At 43.0% G+C, this 25,195-nt stretch overlaps 1 protein-coding gene across 1 annotated transcript in view; it reads right to left on the bottom strand.

Annotated features, from left to right (window-relative positions):
* Positions 1-6,287, bottom strand: part of RCAN2 (regulator of calcineurin 2) — a 251,420-nt gene extending 245,133 nt beyond the window's left edge. Inside the window, exon 1 of the mRNA XM_075554084.1 lies at positions 6,063-6,287. Within this exon, the coding sequence (XP_075410199.1) occupies positions 6,063-6,287 (225 nt within the window). The remainder of the gene's footprint in view (positions 1-6,062) is intronic.
* Positions 6,288-25,195: the final 18,908 nt, after the last annotated feature.

The following is a 25,195-nucleotide window of genomic DNA, read 5'->3' as shown; positions in this document are numbered from 1 at the left end:
AACATGGCACTAAAGATGCTTCTAGAATATGTTAGTCACATCAGGAAAGGCTCAAGTTCCAGGGACTGTCCCTACAACAGCTTTCAACTCTGCCCCAGACAAGGCCTGTCATCTGTCAGGTTGCCCCCAGGTAATTAGCAGTGACTAATTATGGATGTCCAGCCACCATTCAGCGAAAGGAAGAAACAAGACCAAAGTACTAAAAAGAAATACTTGGACACTGCCATGAACCATCATTTTACCATTTAGCGATTCTTTAAGGCAGCAACCCAGCCTGTAAATGTCGCATCCACCTATAACGGAGAAACAACACGAGAGCGTCCGTGGAACTCCTAAGAACCCCTTGAGAGCTGTGTGTCTCCTTTAACTGTTTCCTGTTTTCATATTTAAGCTAATGCTTGGCCGCATTCTTACTCTCAGGTTTCCATACTCACAGTTGAATGACATGTTTGTTTTCAACCTCTATTCAGCGATACTTAATCTACAGTAGATTGCTATCTCCTTGTTCATCCTTTGCCACATGTACTTGGCATGACTGCCTCACTCAGCCTTAAATCATCCCCATTATGTTTTCTGAAGTCTTCAAACAGCACTGATTTCAGCTTTCCTTGCTGCTTTCCTCCTTTCCCTCGCTCCCTCCACTTTCTCTCCAAGGGCTAGTTATAAACATACATGTGCTCAAGACACTTCCAAAGTTTAACTCATTTGGCATACTGAATGAGCTGCTAAAATGTCCCAAAGATGAAGTGATTAATAAAACAGGTTTATTCACAAGAAGAGAGTATCTTAACTATCACAGTGCTTTGGACCCAACCCAGTTCTGTTTAAGTTAAATCTTGCTGGGCATCTCCCAGGTTGTCTCCATCTGAAATCCGTTGATGCCACTGTCCGTGGTGAAGGAGAGTCCATTTTCTTTCTAGCACCTGTTTTTCCACAGTCAAATATGGTAGGTTAAGAACTGGACTAAACATCAGGAAACCTTGCTCTAATCTTTGCTGTGTCTCAAATTAATTACCCACTTGTGGCAAACCCACCTCTTTGTGTCTTAATTCAGTCAGTGTTTTCTTAAGTGAAGGTATAATTTAATATTGATAGAGCTTCTATTTCATCTTGCTTGGATCCAATTAATGCTCATGGAAACAGCAGTCAAGAAACCGGATGACATATTTCCTTGGGCAAATCTGCTGCACAAGACTTTTTTAAAGTGTGGAAAAGCAAGACGGGTACTTTGAAGACTATTTTTAGTTTCTTTGTATGCATGTGAAAGTTGGACACTGAATAAGGCACACCAAAGAATTAATGCATTTGAATTATAATACTAGTAAAGAATATTTATTAATAAACCATGGACTGCCAGAAGAACAAACAAATCTGTCTTGGAGGAAGTACAGCCAGAATGGTCTTGGAAGCCAGATGGCAAGACTCTCAGACATGTTATCAAGAGACACCGGTCCTTAGAAAAAAAGCACCTTTCTTGGTAGAATGGCAGGGCAGCATATGAGATGGATCGACACAGTGGCTGCAACAACGGGTTCAACATGACAACCATTGTGAGGATGGTGCAGGACCGACCAGTGTTTGTTGGGCTATTCCCTAGGGTCGCTATGACTTGAAGCCAAGCTGAGGACACCTAAGGACAACAGCACGGCCACTACGATGGGCCAAGCCCTGTGTGAGGGGCTAGGACCAGAAAGAAGAACACACATTTTGTCTGCCTGAAGGGACTTCAAAGTCAGTCAAGGCAAAACATCCCTGAAGAAAAGGAACTGCCTGATACCAAGTGTTTTGTAATATACGTTCCTTGGAGTAGGCTGTCTGGATCGGGACAAACCTGTGTACACAGCGGTAAGTGTCTGGTTGACCCGGAGGCTGCCCAGTGGACCCAGAGTTGGACCATTCACCAGGAGTTTCGGGGCAGGGGTGGCAGTGAAGGCAGTGACAGCAAATCAAGCTTTTGTCCGAAAAGGAGTCTCGATGGTATCTGAGGAGGCCATAGAGACAGTGTCCCTGTCCAGTGCTCATCCTGGCTTCACTGTGTCCTTTATTCCCGACAGACAGTGGTGTCTTAGTATGGACACATGCATTGAATGCTCAGTGTGATAGCATCCAATCCAGATTTCCATGCTGGCTTCTTGTTAGACATGTGGTGTAGGTGCACAGCTTAATATTCGACAGCTCCACAATTCCCTGCATAAAAGGTTTAGGACCTGAATAGTGTGGCATGAAGGATTTGGGAATTTGGAAAGGAAATTCGGTGCAAGGAACACATATGGTCTGGTGCCCCAGCCAGGTCTGAGATAGACAAAATTTCTAATCTCCTTTGTAATTTTGAACACCCCGTAGGGGACCAGCAATGAATCCCAAACCTGTTATTGCCAAGTTGATTGTGACACATGGTCAACCCCAAGTGTGTCAGTGAAGAACATGGCCACCCTGGGTGTGTCAAAGTAGAACTGGGCTCCAGCGGGTTCTCAATGCCAATTTTAGAACTAGATCTACAGGCCTTTCTTCCAAAGCACTGAGTGAGTTCAAGCCTCCAACCTTGATACAGTGAGCAGCCCAGTGTGCTAACTGCTATCCGTACCACCCAGAGACCCTGCCCAGTAATTAAAGACACGACTGTTTCTGCAGAGAAGCACAGGCATATTCACACTACATGCACATTTCCCATCAGTTCTGGTCAGATACTGAGGACAAATAAATTAGGTCAAGTGAGATTCTGTCTCCAAATGAGTCATGGGAAAAATTTAAAAAAACACAAAACAAAAACCATGCCCTGGTTCTTAGATCTTTGCAGATTTAGAACTGAGGGTATAAAGATTGTGGACATGAAGCTGTATAGGTCAAAGAGCATTCTCACATTCTTCATAGACACTCGACTGGGGTTACTACGTACATGAGGAATAAAGCAACGATCACAAGTAATGGCAGATTTAACTCTTAAAATTCTCCAGGGGAATACCTACTGTTGAGTGTTAGGCTAGATTCGCATTTCCTTCGGCACACTTCAAGAGACGAAATCGGTTGAAATTCATCGTGAGGGACCACTGAGTGAACACTGTGAATCTGAGAATCGCTCTAATCCCTTGCCGTGCATGGAGACAATCCATTTGTGAGAAACACAAAGACTAAGTGCGGTCAGTAGAGCCTGGTCTTTCAACTCCTTCCAATTTTGGTAGAATGTATCCTTTCGTGTTTAGCTTAAGGACCCCCATGTTTTATGATCTTAATGGGTGTGTGAGTGTGCCTACACACACAGCCAGGCAATACATCACTATGTTATCTGTCTCCTTATTCCGTGTTGACCTCTCTCCGTGGACTACAGATGCAATGTGCGCACTCCTCGCGAAAGAGCACCAAACCAAAGGACCACCTCCCTGCATTTGTGCCGAACAGAAAATGGGAGGGAGCGTCACGGCCCTCCTGGAGCTGTTTCAAAAAGAAATGTTCCTGAGGTGTCAGAATCCAAGGACTTAAATAGAAGAGCAGAGACGAGCGTGTCAGAATCCCTGCCCCTCCAACAAGCAGAGACCCAGTGCCAGAAGAGACTATCCCGTGGTGTTACCTGTTCAGGTATGATGAGCAGTCAAGTTCTGTGCCATCCAAATTACCTCAAGATGGAAAAGGTCAGGCAGGTGGGCAAACAGGGCGGAAGCTCCAAAGCTCTCAGTCCTTCCCGAGGGAGGAGAGCAGCGGTTGGAACCATCTCCAGGATAATAAGGCAGCTAATATGTTAGCACCCCAACCTTTCAGGGTAGGGGGCAAATACTTGTCACGTATCCTCTGTTAATATATATGTATGAGAGGGCGTGAAAAAGTTCAAGGGAGATTCCAGTCTCTTGTAATTCCACTTCCCCACAGGCTTGATTAATGCCCGCCCCCATGCACCCCGTCTGTATCTATAGGAGCCCGGCTGGTCCGGTGGTTCAGAAATTGGTTGGGAACCACAAGGTTGGTGAAATGAGTCGCCCAGCTGCCCTGCAAGAGAAAGATGTAGCAGTCTGCTGTGGTCAAGGTGACAGCCTGGGAGATCCCACCGGCTCGTTTCATAGGGTGACTAGGAGCCAAAATTAATAGCGGTGGCCATGGTGGTGAGGGGGGGGGGTGGCCTTGGTGGCGGTGGTGGTATGTGTTGAACTTGGTCATAGATCAGACTATCAAAACAAATGAGGGCAGCCAACTGTGTGTGAATTCTTCTCAGCCCTCTGTCATTCTGTGTCCTCAGTTCTGGTCCCCTGACCACCCATGCTTGAGTAGCTCTCGTCCATGAAACTGGCCCATTTCTAGGTTGTTTTGTTTCAATCGAGTGAGAGGCATCTCTAAGCAGGAAAGAATGCTAATCCTCATGAAGCCTCACAGGAAACACCTTTTAATTATTGATCAGACACATAAGGTGAGAGAATGAGAAAGCAGGGGCACGTCGTCCCAATTTTCTGTACAGAGTCTGCCACAGAAAATCACTTCTCCTGAGTAATCGACACTGTTTTATAACCCAGTTGTAATCACACAATACACATTCCTGGTTTCTTTCCCAGCGGTCGTTTTCTGACTTTCTGCCATCTGGTGATTGTACCACTGCCGACTCATCATGTATAATTCCTTGGAGTCCAAGCTATTTTCAGGCCATCGTTTCAATTGTCCAGCTCCAAAACAACAGTATTATTTTAGTATATGTGCTGCCGAAGCGAGCCCCAAAACAACAGTATTATAAAACTATCTTTAAACAGTCTGAATTGACTCCTAAGCCGAGGGTAGCTTTCTCAGGGACTATCAGGATTACCTATACGACCATAAACATGCACAAGACAGGCTTCCAGTCAGCATATTTGGTCAACAGAGTGTAGAGTCCACAATTAGCACAGTAAGTAGGCATTTGTGAAATATCGATCCTAAACCCTACCCCAGGTCTCCAACCCAGACTCCAACTAGCCTTTCATTTAGAGACGAGAAAAGGATCCTTCTTCCCCGCCCCCCCACCCCCAATGCTGCCCGGATTTTACAAATGTTTGATGCTGGATATTTACAACCACAAATCCACATCCGAAGGAAAAGATGTTGCTCTTTCCAACCCCATCCATCCAAAGGTCAGAGAAATATGTATTAAACTTTAGAAAGATCTCCAAATATGCTACTTCCTCTGCTTTTGGGGGGAAGATGCTTAAAAAGGGCATTTAAGGAGGTTTAAACTTTAAGATATTTAAATTAAATCAAGTTAGTTTCTTCAAATGCAATGCTTCATTTTCTGGAAAATTCTTGTATACAGACCACCTCGTTCTCCAGGGATTACAAATCAAGGTGTTACCACTGCCCTTCAAACCCTGACACCACACACAGCGCAGCACCACCCGCCACAGTAAAGCCACCGTCATCAAGTGGAGTCCATCTCAGAGAAGCCCTAAAAGACGGAGTGGAGACACCTCTGTGGATTTCCGAGCCTCAGTCTGTACAGGAGTAGAGAGAGAGCCTGTCTTTCTCCCAAGAATCGGCTGGAGGATTCTAACTGCTAACCTTGCAGCTAGCAACCCAACCCATCACCCACGAGGCCGCCATGCTATCAGTGAGCAAAGCGGTACTCAACCAGCTTATCTGCTCCAGGGAACTCTTGCAGGAGTTGAGTCCCACTTTACGATGCTATTTTTAAAACATTCATCAATCCACGGGAGGGGTGGCGGGGAGAAAAGAGCTTGCGTTGTTTGAGAAAAGCAAATTAGGTGATTTGGCAGAATAAGGGAAAATAAAACTTTAAGGAGTTGAGGACATCTGCTTCCTGGTCCAATGGGTGTCTCTTGCCATCTGCATTCCTGGCAGCACTGTTTTGTCTTAGACAGACCGACGAGTCCCAGAGGACTTGAACTGATTCCACACAGTCTCATCTACAGCCTTGTCATCTGTCCTTCCAACATTAGCCGATAATAGGCCAGGCTTTGCTCATCCTCCCAGGCATGCCAAGAAGAAAGCCAACCAAACGCTTTCAAAAACATCAACCACCAATTAGCAACCGGAAGCCTTTTAGAGAATGCCACCTGTCCCCACATTTCAGGAGCAGCAAAAAGGCAGCCTACCTTACTCTCCTCCCGTTCAAACACGGACTGGTGCACGTTGCACGCAAACAAGGAGTTGGGGAGGTCGTTGAAGTCGGTGATGGCTTGAAAGGCTTCCTCGGCGAAGCACTGGGTTACAGCCCAGTCTCTGTCGATGCAGCAGAGTAGCAAAAGCCCTCCGTCCTCCAAGATGTGCACAGGCTGCCCCGGGGTCCTCATGCCGACGAAGAACGATTCTCCCCTCATCTCTGAGGAGGCAAGGAAGGTCATGTGTTAGAGATGCAGATGTGTTCTCCGTCCTCAGTGGAGGGGCAGGGGAGTGTAACCAGGAGCTGTAGGGGCTGTTGAGGGAGGACAGATTCAGGAAGTCTACGTTACTATATCCTCTGATTCTCTATCCCACAAATTCTCCAACAACTTTGCTTCTGGGCAAGACTGTATCATGCTATGGTCCAAAAAGCACTTTACCAGGACAGTAGTTGGAAGTCTGGGTCTCTAGCCCAGCTCCCAATATTTACAGTAGTTGGGCCCTGAGTGTTTGTTTCTTCTTAGAATCTGTATGGCAGGGCCTATACTTTTTCTTTAAATCATTCTAAGAATCAAATGACCAGGGATGTGAAGAGTCTTGCTCTCAGAAAGTACATTGGAAAGTGGGCTCCTTCAATAGCAGTTAGGGTAAGAGGTGCCCTCATGGCAGTAGTTACAAGTTTGGTTTCAATCTGAAAGGTCAGCAGTTCAAACCCACTGGTCAGTCTGCAGGAGAAAGTTGGGGCTTTCTATTCTTGAAAATAGTTAGAGTCTCAGAAATTCACAGGAACAGTTCTACCCTGTCCTGCAGGGTTACTCTGGGTTGGCAATAGCTCGATTGCAGTGAGTTTGGTTTTTGTGGTTTTGAGAGTTAGGTTAAAATTTAACACTTGATTATTTGCTCTCCCTTTTAAATTTGTTCTTGTTTTTATTATTTTCTGCTTTCTCTTTGGTATTTTTCTTCATTTAATTGTGTTGCTGGAGTTTGTGTGTGTTTTTCTTCGGGGTATGTTTTTCTTTATAGGAAACCCAGGATAGGTAGATCTAGAGGGGCAGCAACTGGATTCACAGTTTCTTAGGGTTACAGCAGGAGCCCTGGTGGTGTCGCAGTTCCGAGTTGGGCTGCCAACTGCAGGGAGACAGATGGGACGGCTTTCTACCCCCATTAACAGCTAGTCTTGAACATTCCCAGGGGCTGCTCTACTGTGCCCTCTGGGTTGCTATGAGTCTAAATCAATTTGATGGCTGTGAGAGGGTGTAATAGTCTGGGTACTTTAGAAAAACAGATCCACAGAAACTCATAAGAGAGAGTTTTATATAAAGGTTAAGTGTGCATCAAGAAAACATATCAACCCAGTGCTGCCCAAGCCCACAAGTCCAACATTAACCCATTAACCCACAAAGTCCTTCTCCATCTCACAAAAAAACACACAATGATGCCAACTGCAGGAGGAAAGCCAATTCAGTGAGCATGTAAGCATCTCAGTGCTGGCAGGGGTTCTCCACACGGGTGCTCTAGCACCCAGGGCTGCATCTGGGTAGGTCCATGTGACTTCTCCTTTGGGATGTCTTGCAGGAAGTGAGCCTTGCCAGCTGAAGCAGGGAACTGCTAAGGCAACTGCACCCTGGTTCGACCATCACAAAGCAAGAGACCCGAGAACTAGAAAGGCGAGGCTCACCGAGCCATTTCCCCCTCCACCCTTCAATTAACCCCACATGTGCTTATCGGGCACGTTGGCACAATTAACTAACTCAGAGGGTTATAGCGAGGGAGATGGGTGGGGTGGAATGGGTAGCTAATGATGAGCTTAAGAATGAAGAAAATGTTGGCCCAACACATAACCTACAACACCACCAGGGTTCCTGCAAGCCAAACCAAGCTCACCGCCATTGACTCGACGCCGACTCAGAGCCAGCCTGTAGGGCAGAGCACAACTGCCCCTGTGCGCTTCTGGGACTAACTCTTTTATTTTTTAATCAATTTTGGGGGGGCTTGCACAACTCCTATCACAATCCATACATCCATCCATTGGGTCAAGCACATTTGTACATTTGTTGCCGTCATCATTCTCAAAATATTTTTTCTACTTGAGCCCTTGGTATCAGCTCATTTTCCAACCCTCCCTCCCTCATGAACCCTTGATAATTTATAATTTTTTATGTCTTGCACCGATGAAACATACAACTTTCCTCTAGTTCTTTAATGCTTCCTAGCCCCCACTATCATGATCCCAATTCTAGCTTACAAATTCAGCTAGACTAGAGGATGTACACTAGTACAGATAGGAACTGGAAACACAGGGAATCCAGGACAGATAAACCCCACAGGACCAATAATTAGGGTAACACTACCAGCCAGGAGGGGAAGGGGAAGGTGGGGGAAGAAAGGGGAACTGATCACAATGATCTACATATAACTCCCTCCCTGGGGGCGGACAACAGAAAAGTGGGTGCAGGGCGACATTGGACAGTGTGAGACTGACTCTTCATGGGAGTGGAAAGCCTCATCTTCTCCTTTGGAGCGGCTGGTGGTTTTGAACTGTTAACCTTGGTGCTAGCAGCCCACAGGTAATCACTACATCACCAGGGCTCCTTTCAGTTGGAATAGAAGGCAAAAGTAATAGAATCTGAGCTAATGACTCTAAGATTACTTTAACTGTAGTAAAAAAAAATTATAGTCTATATAAAATGTAATGGAACAATCTTGTATTCTAAAACTTTTAAAATTCTAATGCAATATCTTCTATATTTAAGGCAGCAATATAATAGCTTTAAATAAAAATATGACACATGTTTTAAGCTATGATTTATCCTATAAGCAATCTAAAATACATGAGTGTATTAGTTAAAAAGAAAATTGACATTAATATGAAGATAATTCAACTGCAAGAGATCTTTAATGAAATATATATGCATATATTTTAATTTATAGTGTAGCACTCCCAATAACTATTACTTATTAGAATACTAATTGTTTTAATAGCAAAAATTACTAATAGACATATTAGAATACTATTTATCAGTGGACTATAACTTTTTTAATAATGAAGTCATAGTCATCCACTAGCATGACATATAGACATGGTTAATTTTTCATTTTATTTTTAATCCTATTTACATTTTTGAATAGATAAAATGTGATCCCAAAGTGTTCTTGGAAAATGTCTCAATTGTTCTTTATCTGTCAAGAAACTAAAAGCCATTGCTGAACAAATTAAAAAGACCAAATATTAATCCTCACCCAAGACTCATTCTAGTTTGCTGAAATATTCTTACCTTCTAAGCTGTAGCAATATGACTATCTTCATGAGACTTTATTTTAAGCTCCTTTTGAGTAAGGATTTAAAAGGTGAATGCATTTACGGCAAACCTCTCTATCCTACGTACCTCTAGGGAAGAATAGTTTAGTAATCTGTTTGAACCAAGCGGCCCGGGAAGCTCTTTTCAGCTCCAGTACTGACTCATTGCATAACCTGGTGAGGTCAAGAGATCATTCTGTTATTCCATTTATCATTATAAAACATGGACAATAGCATCGAATGGCTTCCCTTCGGAGTGTAGCAGGAGGCAAGATAATGAAATGGGAAAGGGAGAGGTGATCAAAGCCAGTGTCTGCTACATAATCGGGACATGGCAGGGCATACTATAAAATCCTTTATGATGAGAGCAGGGCAAGATGATTAAGCATCGACAGTCCACTGACACCAGGACCCTGAAGACTAAACCCCTGAAAGCAGTTCTCCTCAAGTGGTCTGACATCAGAACCCCATGTGGGTCAGAGTGAAATTGGGCTCCCTAACGCTTTCAACAGCTGGTTTTTCAGAAGTAAAATGCAAGGCCTTTTTCTTCTAAGCCACTTCTACATGGACTTGAACTTCTAGATTTTAGTTAGCAATCAAGGGCATTAACCATTTACACCACCCTGGGGAGTCTCTGAAGTTAAAAAACCAAAAGCCAAAGCCCTTGGCATCCTGTGAATTCTTATAGCAACTCTCCATATGGTTTCTTTACAAGAACAGCTAGCCTCTTCTTTCTCCCACAGAAGAGCTGGTGGGTTTGAACCACTAGCCTCAGAGGTACCAGTTCAGCACGTAGCAGTGCCAGTAAGGCTTCGTTGAAGATGAAGAGAATTCCCTAATTAAAAATTAATTAATTACTTAATTATAGGTTCCATGACCCAAGCCAACTGATTTTTTTTAATTAATGCAAAATCTCTTCTTGACCACTACAAGGAAGCCTAGAGGCAGTCACTGACTGCACAGCACAAGAACATTTGCATGTGTCATCGTTATTTCTTAATCTGACCTTGGATCTCATGAAAGATTCCCACCTAATTTTTAACTGTATATAGTTTGTTTCTCGATTATCTAAGTTAAATTTGTGCTGAAGAAAAAACTGGAAAATTAAATAGAATGTAGAGCTACGTAATTTTATATGTCAACTTGACTAGGCTTTGATATTATCTAGTTTGGTCAAATACTAGTTCAGATGTCATGAAGAAGTAGTTGTTACATGTGAATCAATCAGTTGGTTCTATGTAAATCACAATGTGTGCGAACTTCATGCAAGCAGCGGAGTCCTTAAGAGTAAAAGGGGGTATCCCCTAGGATTACTTGCCTCCAGACAATAAATAGACATTTTTTTCCAGATGAGCTCTCTCTTCAGTCTTCCCTATCACCTGACCTATGGACCTGGGGAGACAAGACTATGGGAATCTTCAGCTTGTTGTTTGACCTATAGATCTTGTGCTTGCCATTCCACAATAGGATGACCTGATTCTTTAAAAACAGAACCGGTGGCATGTGTGCATGCAAGTGCACATGTGTGGTTGTTGGTGGCTGTCACCCAATAGATTCTGCCTCACAGTGTCCCTGTGTGTGTAGTCACAACCAATCCATGGTTTTTAAGGTTTTGAATTTTAGAAACAAATCACACTAGCTCGAATCTTCTAAGGTAAATTTGAACCACCAACCTTGCAGCCAAAAATAAGTGTCCTTATCAATTGTGCCATCCAGGGATGGATGGATGGATGGATGGACAAATGACACACACACATGTCTATACACTGAGAAACCTGGTGTGGTAGTTGCATAATCAGTTCTCAATTTGTGATTTAGGAGTGAAAGGGTGGAGTACTTAAGAGTGAAGGGTTGGAGTTTAGTCTCCCAATCAGGTCACAGCTTGATGACCTCATTTGGAGGCGCTAAGGAGATAAAATAGCTCCCTGGAACAAGGAGACAGGGTTACTTCTTGGGAGACATTGCAGCTGACAAGACACATGCCTTCAGCTGGAGGATCCACGTGGAGACCCCTGCCAGAGCTGAGATGCTTACAAAGTTGCTGGATCCATACGACTTCCCACCCACTGGCCTGCGATCTTCTTGCACTTGGCATCATTGCGTGTGTTTCTTGAGTCTGAAGAGAACTTTACAAATTGGTATCGGACAGATGGGCTAATATCAGACTTATGGACTCGATCTAGACTGGGATGTTTTCTTAATGTACAATTAATTACTCTTTATGTAAAGCTCTTTCTTATACACATATGAGTATCCCTGGATTTGTTTCTCTAGTCTACCCAGATTAACACACCTGGCTAAGACAGGTATAAATAAAACAGACAAGTCAAATTCTATTAACCAGTTGCCCTCAACTCTATTCTGAGTCATAGCTATCCCATAAACCAGAGTAGGTTTCCAAGGCAAACCGTGTTTACAATGCACGTGCTCAGGGCTTTCTCCCAGGGAGCTGCCGGTGGGCTCAAACCACCAACCTTTTGGTTAGCAGGTAAGTGATTTTACCACTGACCACCATGGCTCCTTACAATACCATTAACCCAGGGACAATTTCTTTCAGCCCTTTGGCATATTTGCTTCCAGTCTTTTGTTTATATTTTTTATTTATTTTGAGTTTTTTTAATGAGTAAGCTCGATTCTTTATTATAGTCTTTTTAAAATACTTTTATTGGGGGCTCTTACATATCTTATCACAATCCATACATTCATCCAGTGTGTCAATCAGATTTGCACATATACTGCCATCATTTTCAAAGCATTCTCTTTCCACTTGAGCCCAATATCAGCTTCCCCTCTCTCCCCCCTCCCCCTGTCCACCCTCCCTCATGAACCCTTGATAAGTTATAGATTATTTCCATATCTTATATCATCCTCTGTCACCCCTCACCCACTTTTCAGCTGTTTGTCCCCTTGGGAGGGGGTTATATGTTGATCCTTTTGATCAATTACCCCTTTCTCTCCCCACCTTCCCCTTGTCCTCCTGGTATCTCTATTCTTATTGTTGGCCCTGGGGGGTTTATCTATCCTAATTTCCTGTGTTGTGGGCACTTGCCTGTAGCAGTGTGCATGTTCTGGTCTACTCTGATTTGTAAGGTAGAAATCCGGCCATAATAGTCGGGGGAAAGAAGTATCAAAGAACTAGAGGAAAGTTGTATGTTTCATCATTGCTCTACTGCACCCTGACTGGCTCATCTCTTCCCTGTGACCCCTCTATGAGGGGATGTCCAATTGTCTACAGATGGGCATTGGGTCTCCACTCCATGCCTCTCCCCACTTCCTAATTCACATTAGGTATGATTTTGTTCTGGGTCTTAGATGCCTGATACCTGATCCCATCAACATGTCATGATCACACAGGCTGGTGTGCTTCTTCCATGGCAACTTTGTTGCTTCTCAGGTAGATGACCACTTGTTTATCTTCAAGCCTTTAAGACCCAAATGTTATATCTTTTGCTAGCCGGGCACCAACAGCTTTCTTCACCACATTTGCTTATCCGCTCATTTTTGTCTTCAGCAATTGTGTTGGGAAGGTGAGCATAACAGAATGTAGGATTGTTAGAACAAGGTGCTCTTGTGTTGAGGGAGTGCTTGAGTCAAGGCCCAATGTCCATCTGCAACCTTAATTCTTAACATATAGATATGAGTACATAGTTCTATTCCCCTCTCGTTGTACATAAATATATTCACATATGTACGTGCCTGTATTTAGACCCCTATTAATGTCCCTTGCTTCCTGGTTCTTTCTTTCCTTTTACTTTCCTCTTGTTCCACCATCATGACCAGCCTTCATTCAGGTTTAGTAGTTACTACCACTACATTGCCCTTGATTAAGCCCCACTAGGCACCCTACGCCCTTCTCTCCATTGATTTTCGTTCCCTGTTGTTCCCTTGTCCCTGGGTTGTTCCTCCCCCACCCCACACCCCAGCTCCTTCTTCCATATCCCCTGGAACCATTGGTCCCATTCTTTTCATCTCCAAATTGTTTATCCGCCTATCTTATCTAGATAGATATGCAGAGACATTAATAAGTGCAAAAACCAGGCAAAGCAAAAACCAAACAAAGGACGTCAAGACCAACAAAACAATAACAACCACAAAAACAACAACAACAACAAAAAGAAAGCCACTGACAAAAATGGCATTAAATCATTTTATTGGGGGGCCCTTACAGCTATTATAACAATCTAGAAATCAATTCTATCATGCGGACTTGTACATATGTTGCCATCGTTTTTAATTTATATATCTGTAACAAAACATTTGCCATGGCAACAATCTCCACACAGACAATTCAGTGTTGTTCATGTTCTACAGTTATCACCACGATTCACGTCCACGTGTTTCCATCGTGTGTACCTGGAGGGGTACAGTGTCTCCCAAGGAACGAGTTTTCCTGTCCAGTACTTTCTGTGCATGTGAACAGTTTAAAGAAAACAAGGTTCTACTGTTCAGAATCCCACTTATATCCAGCAACACTGATAGATTTCCCTCCCTAGAACATTACATGGTCTTTGAAAATATTCATCTTAATAGTCTCCAGGATTTCAGTGTCTAGATGTACCATCATTTATTAAAGCCCTGTTTTGTGGTTTGACATTTGGAAAGCATAGATTTCCACTTGAATCTGGAAAAGAGAAACCACTATGAAAATGCAAAGCTCCCTGGGGAGAACCTCACATTTCGATAGCTGCAGAGAAGAGAAATCACTATTAGAAAACACTAGAGAGAAGCTCACAGGGGCTACTTGACTTCTAGGCCTTCACTCGATGCCCTGCAAGGTGCAAACCATTAATACACTTGGTGAGACGGGAGCATGACTGGCTGACATTTCCTTTAAGGTCTCTTGCTCACCTTAAGAGTTTTATCTCTCCATGACTAAGAAAATGTATAAGAAAGAAAAGCTGCTGATTCTATCCCTAGGCTGAAAGACAGTCAAGAAGATGGAACTCAAAGCCCTTAACAAAAGTAACAAAAGCTTTCTCTAGTATTTTTGAGCATTTCCTTTGGATGTTCATAATATGGCTGTTTATATTTTTCATCTCCCAGATTATTCAGAGAATGTTTATCAGAATAGGAAGTCATGATCCACAAAAGGAGAAAAATTAGCAAGACATGTAAAAATAACTTAATTGGGGGTTATTTTTTCTCTAGGCAAAAGAAGGCCAAACATTCAACTCATGTACTTTTAAAATTAAAAATATAAAACCTTTTGCAATGTGGTCACCAAGTGTGTGTGTGTGTGTGTGTGTGTGTGTGTGTGTGTGTGTGTGAGGACCTACCTCAATTCCATGCTGAAGAGGATAAATAAGGAAGTAGGAAAAATGGAAATGAGGGATGAATAATTCATCTGACTTCAAGTTCAGTTTTGATTGAAAAACAAGTAAATGGATTATGGGAGATTTGCCAGTCGGGAAGGATTTCCAGATGAAAATACCAATTGAATACTAATGATTAAAACTCAGAATGTAATGTTGCCTCAGCAAATAGTAGATCGGAAATGCCTGTACCTTCAATTACAGCAGGGCAAGCAGCAAATAACCCCACCTTTATAAAAAGACAAATATCAGCGTATGTATAGATATTGGCCTTCCTTGATGGAAAAGGGAAGGTAAGACACGCTGGAGAGAGTAGACACTTGTTATTTTTGACAGTAGGAAAGGCAATATCTCGGGTGAATTGCTCCAAACTGGACCGAGGTAATCGCCGACACTAAGAAGAACACAGGAATAAGGGGCGTCGTTGGTGAAGGTTTAAACACATACCAATCTGAATATGCCCGTTGTACATGCTGTGCATATATTCACACATATTAGAAAGCGTGTGTGAGAAGCACAGTCATGGATTTATCCCAGACATAACCACGCACCTCCCAGGACAGGTTGGCTGTGTTCTCAGGACTGTGCTCAGGACCACAGTGGGTAGGACAACTTGGTCAACTGGCATGGTCTACCATATTTTTAACCAAAGAAAGTAATAAGTCACCTCTGTTTTCCAAACTGCTCCCAGCTTCCCACTCCTCACCCTAAGGTATTGATATAAGTGATCAATATTATTTTTTTTTACAGAACCGTGAAAAATTAGCAGGGCATTCACACAAATGCTCCCATTGAGCGGGTACAGTTAGCAAACAGATGCAGAAGATAGCCATTGGATATGTTATGGTAGCCCATAATGTTTATTATAGTTTGCATCCTAGTTTGGAAAATAGCACGTGGGGTCTTCAAAGCTTGCGAAGAGCCATGTAAGATACACAGTTGGTCTCAACACCTCAAGAGCTACAGGGAAAGAAAGCAGCTACATACTCCAACAAGGAAATAGCCGTTAGGACCTAAGTCCCGAATGAGACTTATGAGGAACCATGGCCTCATCTACCCTGAAACCAAGAACTAAATGGTTCCCAGCTACAACTACAGAGCACTCTGTCCAGGTGCACAATAGATGTTGCCAGATTGAAAGGGAGAAAACTGCTGAACAGAACTCTGTTCTTTTTCTCAGGTTTACTGGACTAGTACAGACTGGAGGATCCCTGAGATTATCTGCAAGAGACCCCTGACACTGCAAACGGAAACCCTCCCAGAGATCACCTTTCAGTCCAAAAATCAGCAGTATCACCTGCGAGTATTGTGCTCCTGTACAAACATCTGTACGAAATGACTAGTCAACGTTTACCCTGAAACACGGATGAGGAGATGGGAGGGGCGGGCAGGGAAGTTAGACGAATGGAAATAAAAGCATGAGAGAAGGACTCCTGCGAACGTTGGCAAGAGATGAAAAGGGAAAGCAGTGTCCCTGAGCAGGAGTGGTGACGTTGTTCGTGAGAATCTACTCTTCCGTGTCAACTCTCACCAAAAACCTTTGTTTGTTTGATTGTTTTTAAAGAAATGGCGAATGATCATTTTAAGTATTGGGTTGAATGGATTCGATCTAAAATGAAGGGGGGAAATTAACATTACACTTGAGTATAGTTTTGCCGTGCTTAAGGTCCCTTCAGTTCTAAGACTCAGCGCGTAACAAGGGAGCTTACTAGAAAAGAGCATGGGTGTAGGAATAGCCATCATTTTAGTAATCATCTTAACTTTTATGATTGAACCAGTTTCACTGAAGAGGAATATTTGGTACCTTTTTGGTATTGAAACAACTGGACACGCTTCAGGATATTACAGTGCTTTTGTCTAGCTTGTCAGATTGTTGTAGAACCCTGAATTATAAATGAAACCTGTTCCTGTCTTTCAGTGGATTCACAGGTGAGGGGGAACAGGTACTGATGTTTCTGATTTACCTTACTTCAGTGTCGAAAGCAGCCCTCGTAGTGCAGTGGGGCATGTGCTGGGATGCTGATAGGTGAGCAGTTTAAGGGCTTTCCATTCCCTTAAATAATGACCAGGTCGGGAACTCACGGGGCCAGTTCTTCCCTGTCCTACAGGGTCACCAGGAGTCTGTCTCGACTCCACGGCAGTGAGTGTGGTTTAGCTGCTCTGAGAGAGAAAGATGCGGCAGTCTCCTTGCCTAACAAGCCACAGCATCACCACCTCTAGAGGCCGTTGGACTGTCCCCTAAGATCCCCATGAGTCAGAATCCACACCATCAGTGGGGAGGGATTGAGTGCAGCAAATAGCTCAAAGCCCTTTTTGCAATCTAAAAGCTGGCTGTGCAGCAAGTGAAGGTCACTGTGGTGAAGAATGTGTTGAAAGAAGAGGTTGGTGACCAGAGTCCTGTTAGCACGTAAGTGAAGCACTGGGCTGCTAACTAAACAGCCAGCCCCTGGATCCAGATGAGGCAGTCTGTAAAGCCTCACAGCCTCAGAAACCCTATCAGTCATTTCTACTGTCCTATCGTGTCCTGATTGGGTCTGAATTGGCTCAAGGGCAATGTTGTTTGGGGCTTTTTTAGGGGTAGGTTCCATTGTTTCATAGTGAGGGCAAATTCGGGTCACATGGAAGGACAAGTAGGAATGGTTCGTAACTGGGGTGCTTGGCTGTCTATAACCCGGGGCACACCATCCCAGCCATCCAGAGCTCCAAAGGAGAGACAGGCTCTTCTTAGGCTGTGTGCCACCGAAGCCCATTAGAGCTCTTTCAGAAACATAATGGAGGCTATTTAATTCAGCTGCACAAATTTCACACCTGCCAAGCTGTGTGAACCCCGTGCTATTCTTGATACCATTTGAGATGGGTCTTGAAAGAACCCAGAGCACTGCAGTCTCCAACTCACGGTTTTGAAAGCAATTCATCTGTGCTCCCCATGCAGGACTCCCTTCAGGACACCTTCTGGTGGCGGGGGGGGGGGCGGGGGGGGGGGGGCATTGTTCAACTTCAGCTCCCACAGGACAATAATTCAATTAATTCAGTTCCCTGAGGAAGCGGCAGCTATGAATTCTTAAGAAGTTTTTAAAAAGATTCTACTTTGCTTTCATCACCACCTTCTGCAGCTGACTGTCACGGGGCAGGGATGGGCTAATGTCTGGATACCTGTGTGAGTCTAGCACACCTGCTCTTCAGGAGGATTAGAGAATCAGCATATTCTTTCAGTGGGCATTAAAAAAAAGAGAAGTGAGTTGGAGCCTCAATTTTATCCAAGATGAGTTACAAAAAGCAGATCAAATATTTGTATTTCATTCCCCCAAACATGGCATTACCAGGAAAAGGCATTTCAAACAGTCTTGCTGAAAATGCCATCTTCTATGAGGGTGGGGTATGTGGAGCTTGTTCTGGAAGACACAAAACTTTGTCTTTATAATGACCTTCAATGAATTGTAGATTTCTTAAACGAAGCAAGCAATATTGGAGCGTTCACTCAAAAGAGAACTTTAGGCAATGTATTAGGCAGGGAGCAGATGGCACGCTCAAAATGGACCATGAAAATAGTTTAATAAATGCTTTACAAAGGTGTGGGCAGGTGCATTAGAGTTTAAATTCTGAACACTAAAGTTACGGAAGCCTATGGTTTGGGGGTGTTTGTTTTTCTTACCACAGAAGCCTTCAATTAGTTTTTAATTTCCACAGAGATTCAGCCACCATTGAATTCTTTCTGATGGTTCGTCTATGAGTTGGACTAGAATGGATGGCAGCAAGTTTGAGGTGGGTTTAGCCAATATCCTTGCCTTCCAGCAGAGTGCATTCAAAAACAGATTCCTACTCTTCTCTTAGCCAGTCCAGGGAGGGATGGCCTAGCCCTTAGGGACTTGACTGGGTCTGCCCTGTCTTGATGGAGCATTTGGGGTGGGCATCCTCTTGACTATGATTCACAGACTTAACTGCCTTAGTTGGTTAGCAGGAAGGCCGAGATTGAAACTCAGAAGTTTTCTGATCTAGAATACTGGCATGGTGCCACAATCCCATGCTCACTGCTTTGTCCTGCCTACATTTGTGATGTATTGCTCTGCTACCCATCATGCTTTTGTGAGGTTCCCTTGTGAATACTCCCATATCCTATTTCAGAGAGTGTGTTGCTCTACATCTTTGGGTGGCTTTAAGGCTTTGTTTCAGTGGCACCCTCCTCCAGCTCATATGTCTGACATATCTTTGTCTTATTCAAGGCTTAATGTGTCTATAAATGGTATTTGGATCTTGAATCTCTTTTCTTCCCCTACAACAAATGAGTCTTTCCTGCAGGATCCAAAATGGTCTTTGCTGGTGGGATCTCTGGAATGTCTAGGAATTGGCAACAAAAGGGTTAAAAAAATTTCCCATGGACCCTTGGGGAGCTTACAGGATTGGCACTCTTGGGTTTAAGAACTGACATCTCGTGGAGAGCAAATGCTTTGAGAATTATTGGGGCAGGGAATATATGGATGTGCTTTATACAATTGATGTATGTATATGTATGGATTGTGATAAGAGTTGTATGAGCCCCTAATAAAACATTTAAAAAAAAAGAACTGACATCTTGGAGCTTTCTGAAGCTTTATTATGTCTCATTCAGTCTTATTGTTAATGAATTAGGTAAGTTCCCAACAGGAAACTTGCTATGGAGACTCTTCTCTGGATTATTAAAACTTGGTCGGCCTTCTCTTACTTGAAAACACTTTAGCTGCAGTTATAGATGTGTGTGCTTATTAGGTTTTTCGTGACTTGCTTATTTAGGCAATGGTATTTTGATTTGGCATTCAGGAGCTCATTTCTAACTCAAGGAGCGTGGGTCATTTGGTTTGCACATGGTGGTGGGAAGGCGTGCTGCAAAGCACTGCTCCACTGCTGTTGGCCTTGAGTTAGAAGTGCAATCACCCAGAGCAGGGGGAGGAAGGCAGTGAACCTTTGTATTTAGAACACATGTCCCTTGGTATGGTGGAATGTTTCTTCTAATCATCAGTGTAGACCTTTACTCATGCAGTAGAAAGTGGTATTTCATGATTGAGAATTCTTCAGATTCTAAAGGCAGTGTGTGACCTTCTGGTGTGTTATTGAAATAGACAAGCTCAAGTCACCACATTGAAGCAGAACTGTCAGGAGAACATTGTCTCCAAAGGTCATTCTCTTTGAGGCCTGTGACCAGCCTCTGCTTGGCCTGAGGGAAATCGCTTTAACATCACTATGGAAGGAAGTTCTGTAAGTGCCCTTAGACCACTGGTTCTCAACCTTCCTCATGCTGCGACCCTTTCATGCAGTTCCTCATGTTGTAGTGACCTCCCCAACCATAAAATTATTTTCGTTGCTACTTTATAACTGTAATTTTGCTACGACTATGGATCATAATGTAAATAATCTGATATGCAGGATGTATTTTCATGATTACAACTGAACATAATTAAAGCATAGTGATTAATCACAAAACAATATGTAATTATATTGTCAAATATTTCTAATTACAAATAAATGAAATTTTGTCTTGAAGCATGATGCAGCATGGGTAATAGTTTTAGTATAACAGTATATGACATTGCTACATTTTGCGACAGTATGTGCAAGAAGCCAACATTAGTGTGAAGGTTGAGATAGCTTCTTTCTCACCAGATCCGAAATTCTCGGGGCAGTCTTTGCAAGAGCACAATGAAGATCATCTTCCACAACAAGTCTACTTCTGTATTTAGACTTGATAACCAACAAGCTGGAAAACCCTGTTTCACAGAGATATGTTGTTGGAAATGGAAGAAAGTGCAACACAGTCTGAAACAGAACAAGATATGGCTACAAACACCTGATCCAGAATGTTATACCTGGCATTGTAGAGAAATCAGTTCTCGCTGCCTCGCTGTTAATAAGTTCAATGAACTCCTCTTGTGCTGTCTCAGGAACATCTTCAACTTTGACTGTGAATGGACTTCTGGCAAGTGCAAATGGGGTGTCAGGTAGATTTGGAAAATACGATGGAATTTCACCTGCCAGCATGTGCAAGTGTTCTTTCACAGAAATTATCAACGGAATGCTTTTGTCTGGTTCAATGTTATGATCCTCAAAGAAAGTAGATAAGATAGGCAACATGTAAATTTTATTTTCATCCAATTTTTTTTTTTGCCAAAGCTGAAGTTTCATTTGGAATGATCGGATCTTTTCAGACAAACCGAGGCATGTTGCATTTGGTCCTTGCAGTGATAAATTTAACTCAGTCAAGATGGCAAAGATGTCAACCAAGTAAGCTATTTTCTGCAGGTCACTTTGATTGCTGAAAAGTGCTTTGAACTGTGGTCTTGCTTTCTGATTAAAAAACATTTTGAGTTCATCACGAAGCTCAAAAACACGTTTTAAAACTTTTCCTCTCGACAACCATCTCACTTCAGTGTGCAATAGCAGAGCATTATTCAGCACATCCAACTCGTTGCCGTTTTGAAAACAGTCAACTGTTTAAAGTGCTCGCCTTCACCAAATTGACAGAACTTATGACGTTTTTCATTACTTGTTGTAACTCTTGTGGCCGCGTCTTCATTGTTAATATTTGCCGATGAATCACACAGTGAGTTTCGGTGACTTTTGGTGACTCATTCAGTACCAAACGCTGAAATCCAGATCGACATCCTAGCATAGCTGGAGCACCATCTGTGCAAACACCACAAACCGTTTCCCAAGAGATCTTATGCTCTTTCAGAAAGGAACCAACTGTGTCAATGACCTCACGTGCAGTAGTTGTCATTTCAAGAGGTTTGGAAAAAAGAAACTCATCTTTAAAGTCACCATTAATATACCTCATGTAAACCAATAAGTGAACAGCTTGCAAGGTCTGTAGATTCATCAAGCTGGATGCTAATATTGGAAGTGGAGCAGATTTAATTTCCTGGATCACTTTATCAAGAATATCAGCAGACATGTCATCTATTCTTCTGTGGACAGTGTCATTAGGTAAAGAAATTGCATTCAATTTCATAACAAACTCGTCTCTGATCATAACTCTAACAATGTCCTTGGCCACTGGCAACAGTAAATCCTCAGCACTGGTGTGAGGCTTCAAAGCTCTGGCGATTCTGAGTGTCACCAAATATGAAGTTTCTATGGCTGCTATGTTTTGTTTGTATTTGCCACCAGTGTCAAGTCTGGCTTTCTTGAGTCCATCAGCTTTGCTTCTAAAATAGTTGGTATCCTTGCCAGCAAAGCTTGGATGCTTGCTATCAAAATGACATTTTAGCTTGTTTGGCTTCATAGATTCTGCTAATAGAACTTAAATAACACATTGTGGTTTCTCAATTCCTGCTATAATTATTGAGGTAAAACCATACTGTAAAAAAATTCCCACTATATACATATATATCTTTAACCTTCTTCTCTACATGATCCATTGTCATGGGATGGTTTGCTAATGAAAATATGTAACAATGGCTTTAATAATACAAAAGATGATACATGGCATAGTTCAGTCAATACTGTTCATTAAAGTTTCCTGTGATTTACGATTTTTTACATACCTGTTACTATCACAAGGGGGCAGTATTCACATCAGCCACAGCTGAATATAAAAAGACTGATCAGCATCTAGATTAAGTCCCCATGGTACAGATATGAATATATATATATATGTATATGTATATATATATACATATATATAGCAGTAGTTGGTGATTTTACAGTACATGATTTTACATTTACCCAGTAATTATAATTCATGACGTGTCATGTTACCTCCAATACTGCTGCTTTCAACACAGTAGCTGCTTTTAACAGAGTAGCTGATTTCCACACAGCATCTGCTCTCTACACATGCGTGACTCGTCCACACAAGTACATTATGGCACCAACCCTGTCACATACACCTGTGTATGTATTTGTATGAGGTGTATGTGATGGGGTTGGCATGATGATGTCATCACACCGGGTATTCTTAAGTAGGCGTATCTGCATGTGGGTGAACCCACCTGGAGATGGATAGAGGAGCGGTCTCAGTTCCTAAGACCATCTGAAGTATGTGTTTTCCAATGGTCTAAGGTGACCCCTGTGAAAGGGTCATTTGACCCCCAAAGGGGTCGTGACCCACAGGTTGAAAACACTTCTTGTTCAAACTACCCCTCCCTCCTTATCAAGAGAAGCTGTACATCTTTCTGCCAGGGACAAGGTGCTCACCAGGAGGGCAAGCCGGAGACAAATCCAGGAATGGGATCAAAAGAAGGCACCTGAAACTTCACCCAAATGTGCTTTTGTTTTACTTCTGTCAATGCTGCTTACCTAGTAATATAAGAATTTTAACTTGCTTTTGCTTCTGCTTTCTGTGTTCCGCCCTTCCTGAAGGGTATAAAAGCAGCTTGGCCAGGGAAGACGGGCACTGCAGTATGGTGGATCGGTCCTTTGAACATTCCCCCTGCAGTCTGGGCTGGCCTGATAAACAATAAATACTTCACATCATTCTAATTGGACATTATACTAGTCTTCCTTTGCTTGAACTCACAACAGTTATAATTGGACACTTAGTGTTTGATCTTTGCTCAAAATGGCATCTGTTCAGATGAAGGCTGCTTTTGAGTCAGCCAAGAGAAGTGAATTAGAAGCAATCTTGGACTTCTTTAACTTGAAACATATTCCATGTGTTTCATTTTTTGCCCCGTCCATTAATAAATTGCTGTTGGTGAGTTTTAAACCGTCCATTTAGAGGGTACACTGTAGAAAAAATTCCACTGGTGTAACTCAGGCCTTCTAAATACAATTCTCACCTCTAGATGCATGTTTTGTTTTACAAAAAGCTCTGCTTTAATTTCCTAAGAGCTGTTATGCTTATAAATTAAAATATTCTCTTACAAAGAATGAAATGATCCATTCTGATAGATGTAGATTGATCACAACCTTAAAATCAAGATATATAGATAATTAGCGAATGTGCTTCGTTTAAGAAACATTTCAAAACTTAAAACTTCCCTCGACCTGATGGGCAAGAAAAGGAGAGTCTTCCAAGAGCGGAAACAAAGCAGGCTATGTGGAGACACCGGGCAAGGCAGAGAAGGGGAGAGAGTGGATCTCTGGTATTAGATGCAGAAAACATTGTAAAAGCATAGACTGTTGGTTTCCAAACCTGACTGATCATTGGAAACAACTGGGGATCTGGTGAAACCACAAATCCCTTGGATCTATTTGCAGCCTACTGGATCAGAATCTCTAGAGAGAGGAGCCCACTTTCCAAACCAAACTCACTGCTGTAGTTCATTCTGACTCATGACCCATTAGGACAGAGAACCGCCCATGTTGGTTTCCAAAACTCACTCTTCGTGGGAGTAGAAAACCCTTTTTTCCACTGAGCAGGTGGTAGTTTTGAACTGCTCACCTTGCAGTTAGCAGCCGAAGGATCTCAGGTGATTCCACTAGATCCTCAGGTGATTCCAATGGTGAGCCAAGTTTTGGAATCTAGAATCTGAACATACGATCAAGTGCTATTGAAGTGAACCTATTTTACCAATGTAAACCTGAGTCATGGGTAAATCGACAGCCCAACTCCAGTCTTGTACAATGTACTCACCCTCTGTGGCTGCATTTTTCTCAGGAATAAAAGCAAGAGTAGCGAGTGGCTCCATGTAGATGCTTGCGGGATATTTGCTCCCCATGTGGGAGGCAGACTCTCAATCCCCCCTTAGTTAGAAAGGCCACCCTTCCATTATTCCTGTAAGAAACCCATTATAAAAAGATGCCCAAAGATCTCTGAAGGAGCCAAGCAATTATATGCAAACTAACTTTTCATGGGAGACCAATGCTTGCAAAGTGAACAGCAAAGCAGGGGAAGGTTGCCATGGCAGCCAAAATCCACTGCCCCTTGTTATCTTTCAGGTGGGGCACGGGATGCTGGGGAGAACCAGAGATGAGGTCAGAGCAGAAAAACAAGCAGGGAATGCGGGAGGCTGCAGCTCTAAAGAAAATCCGGCCAAGAAGGGTCTGCTCGAACAGAAGAGGCAGAACTGAAAGTTATCAGGGGATTGAGGGAGGATTAAAAGGGGACGAAGGAGAACAAGCTAGTGAGAACTGGTTTGGAGGCCAGAGGCGCAGATTACACACTCTGAAAGGACTAGCCGATAATGTACTGGCTCAGCCTAGGCACTTTGAATGCCAAATGGTTCCAAGCAGGGCAGGAGGAAACCAAAGAAAAATCTCCCCGTCTCAGAACCCGGCATACACTATGCCACCTCTCCCCCTCAAATACAAACAAACACCCATGCCTCTTCCACACTGAAGGCTGTCCAGAACTCACGACTGTCACCACCAGTTGCCATCGAGGCCATTCTGTCTGCTGGTGACCCCACCTGTGTCAGAGAGTAGAACCATGTTCCAGTGGCTTTTTTTTTTTTTTGAGCAGATCACTGGACCTTTCCTCCGAGGTGCCTATAGATAGACTTGTCCACCTTTGGGTTAGCAGTGAACCACATTAACCCAGCAGTTCCCAACCTATGGGTTGTGACCCCCTTGGGGGTCGAATAACCCTTTCACAGGGGTCACC

The sequence above is a fragment of the Tenrec ecaudatus genome, chromosome 7 (genome assembly GCF_050624435.1).
Source record: "Tenrec ecaudatus isolate mTenEca1 chromosome 7, mTenEca1.hap1, whole genome shotgun sequence".
Taxonomy (NCBI): domain Eukaryota; kingdom Metazoa; phylum Chordata; class Mammalia; order Afrosoricida; family Tenrecidae; genus Tenrec; species Tenrec ecaudatus.
This window is presented reverse-complemented; position numbering and strand designations above follow the sequence as displayed.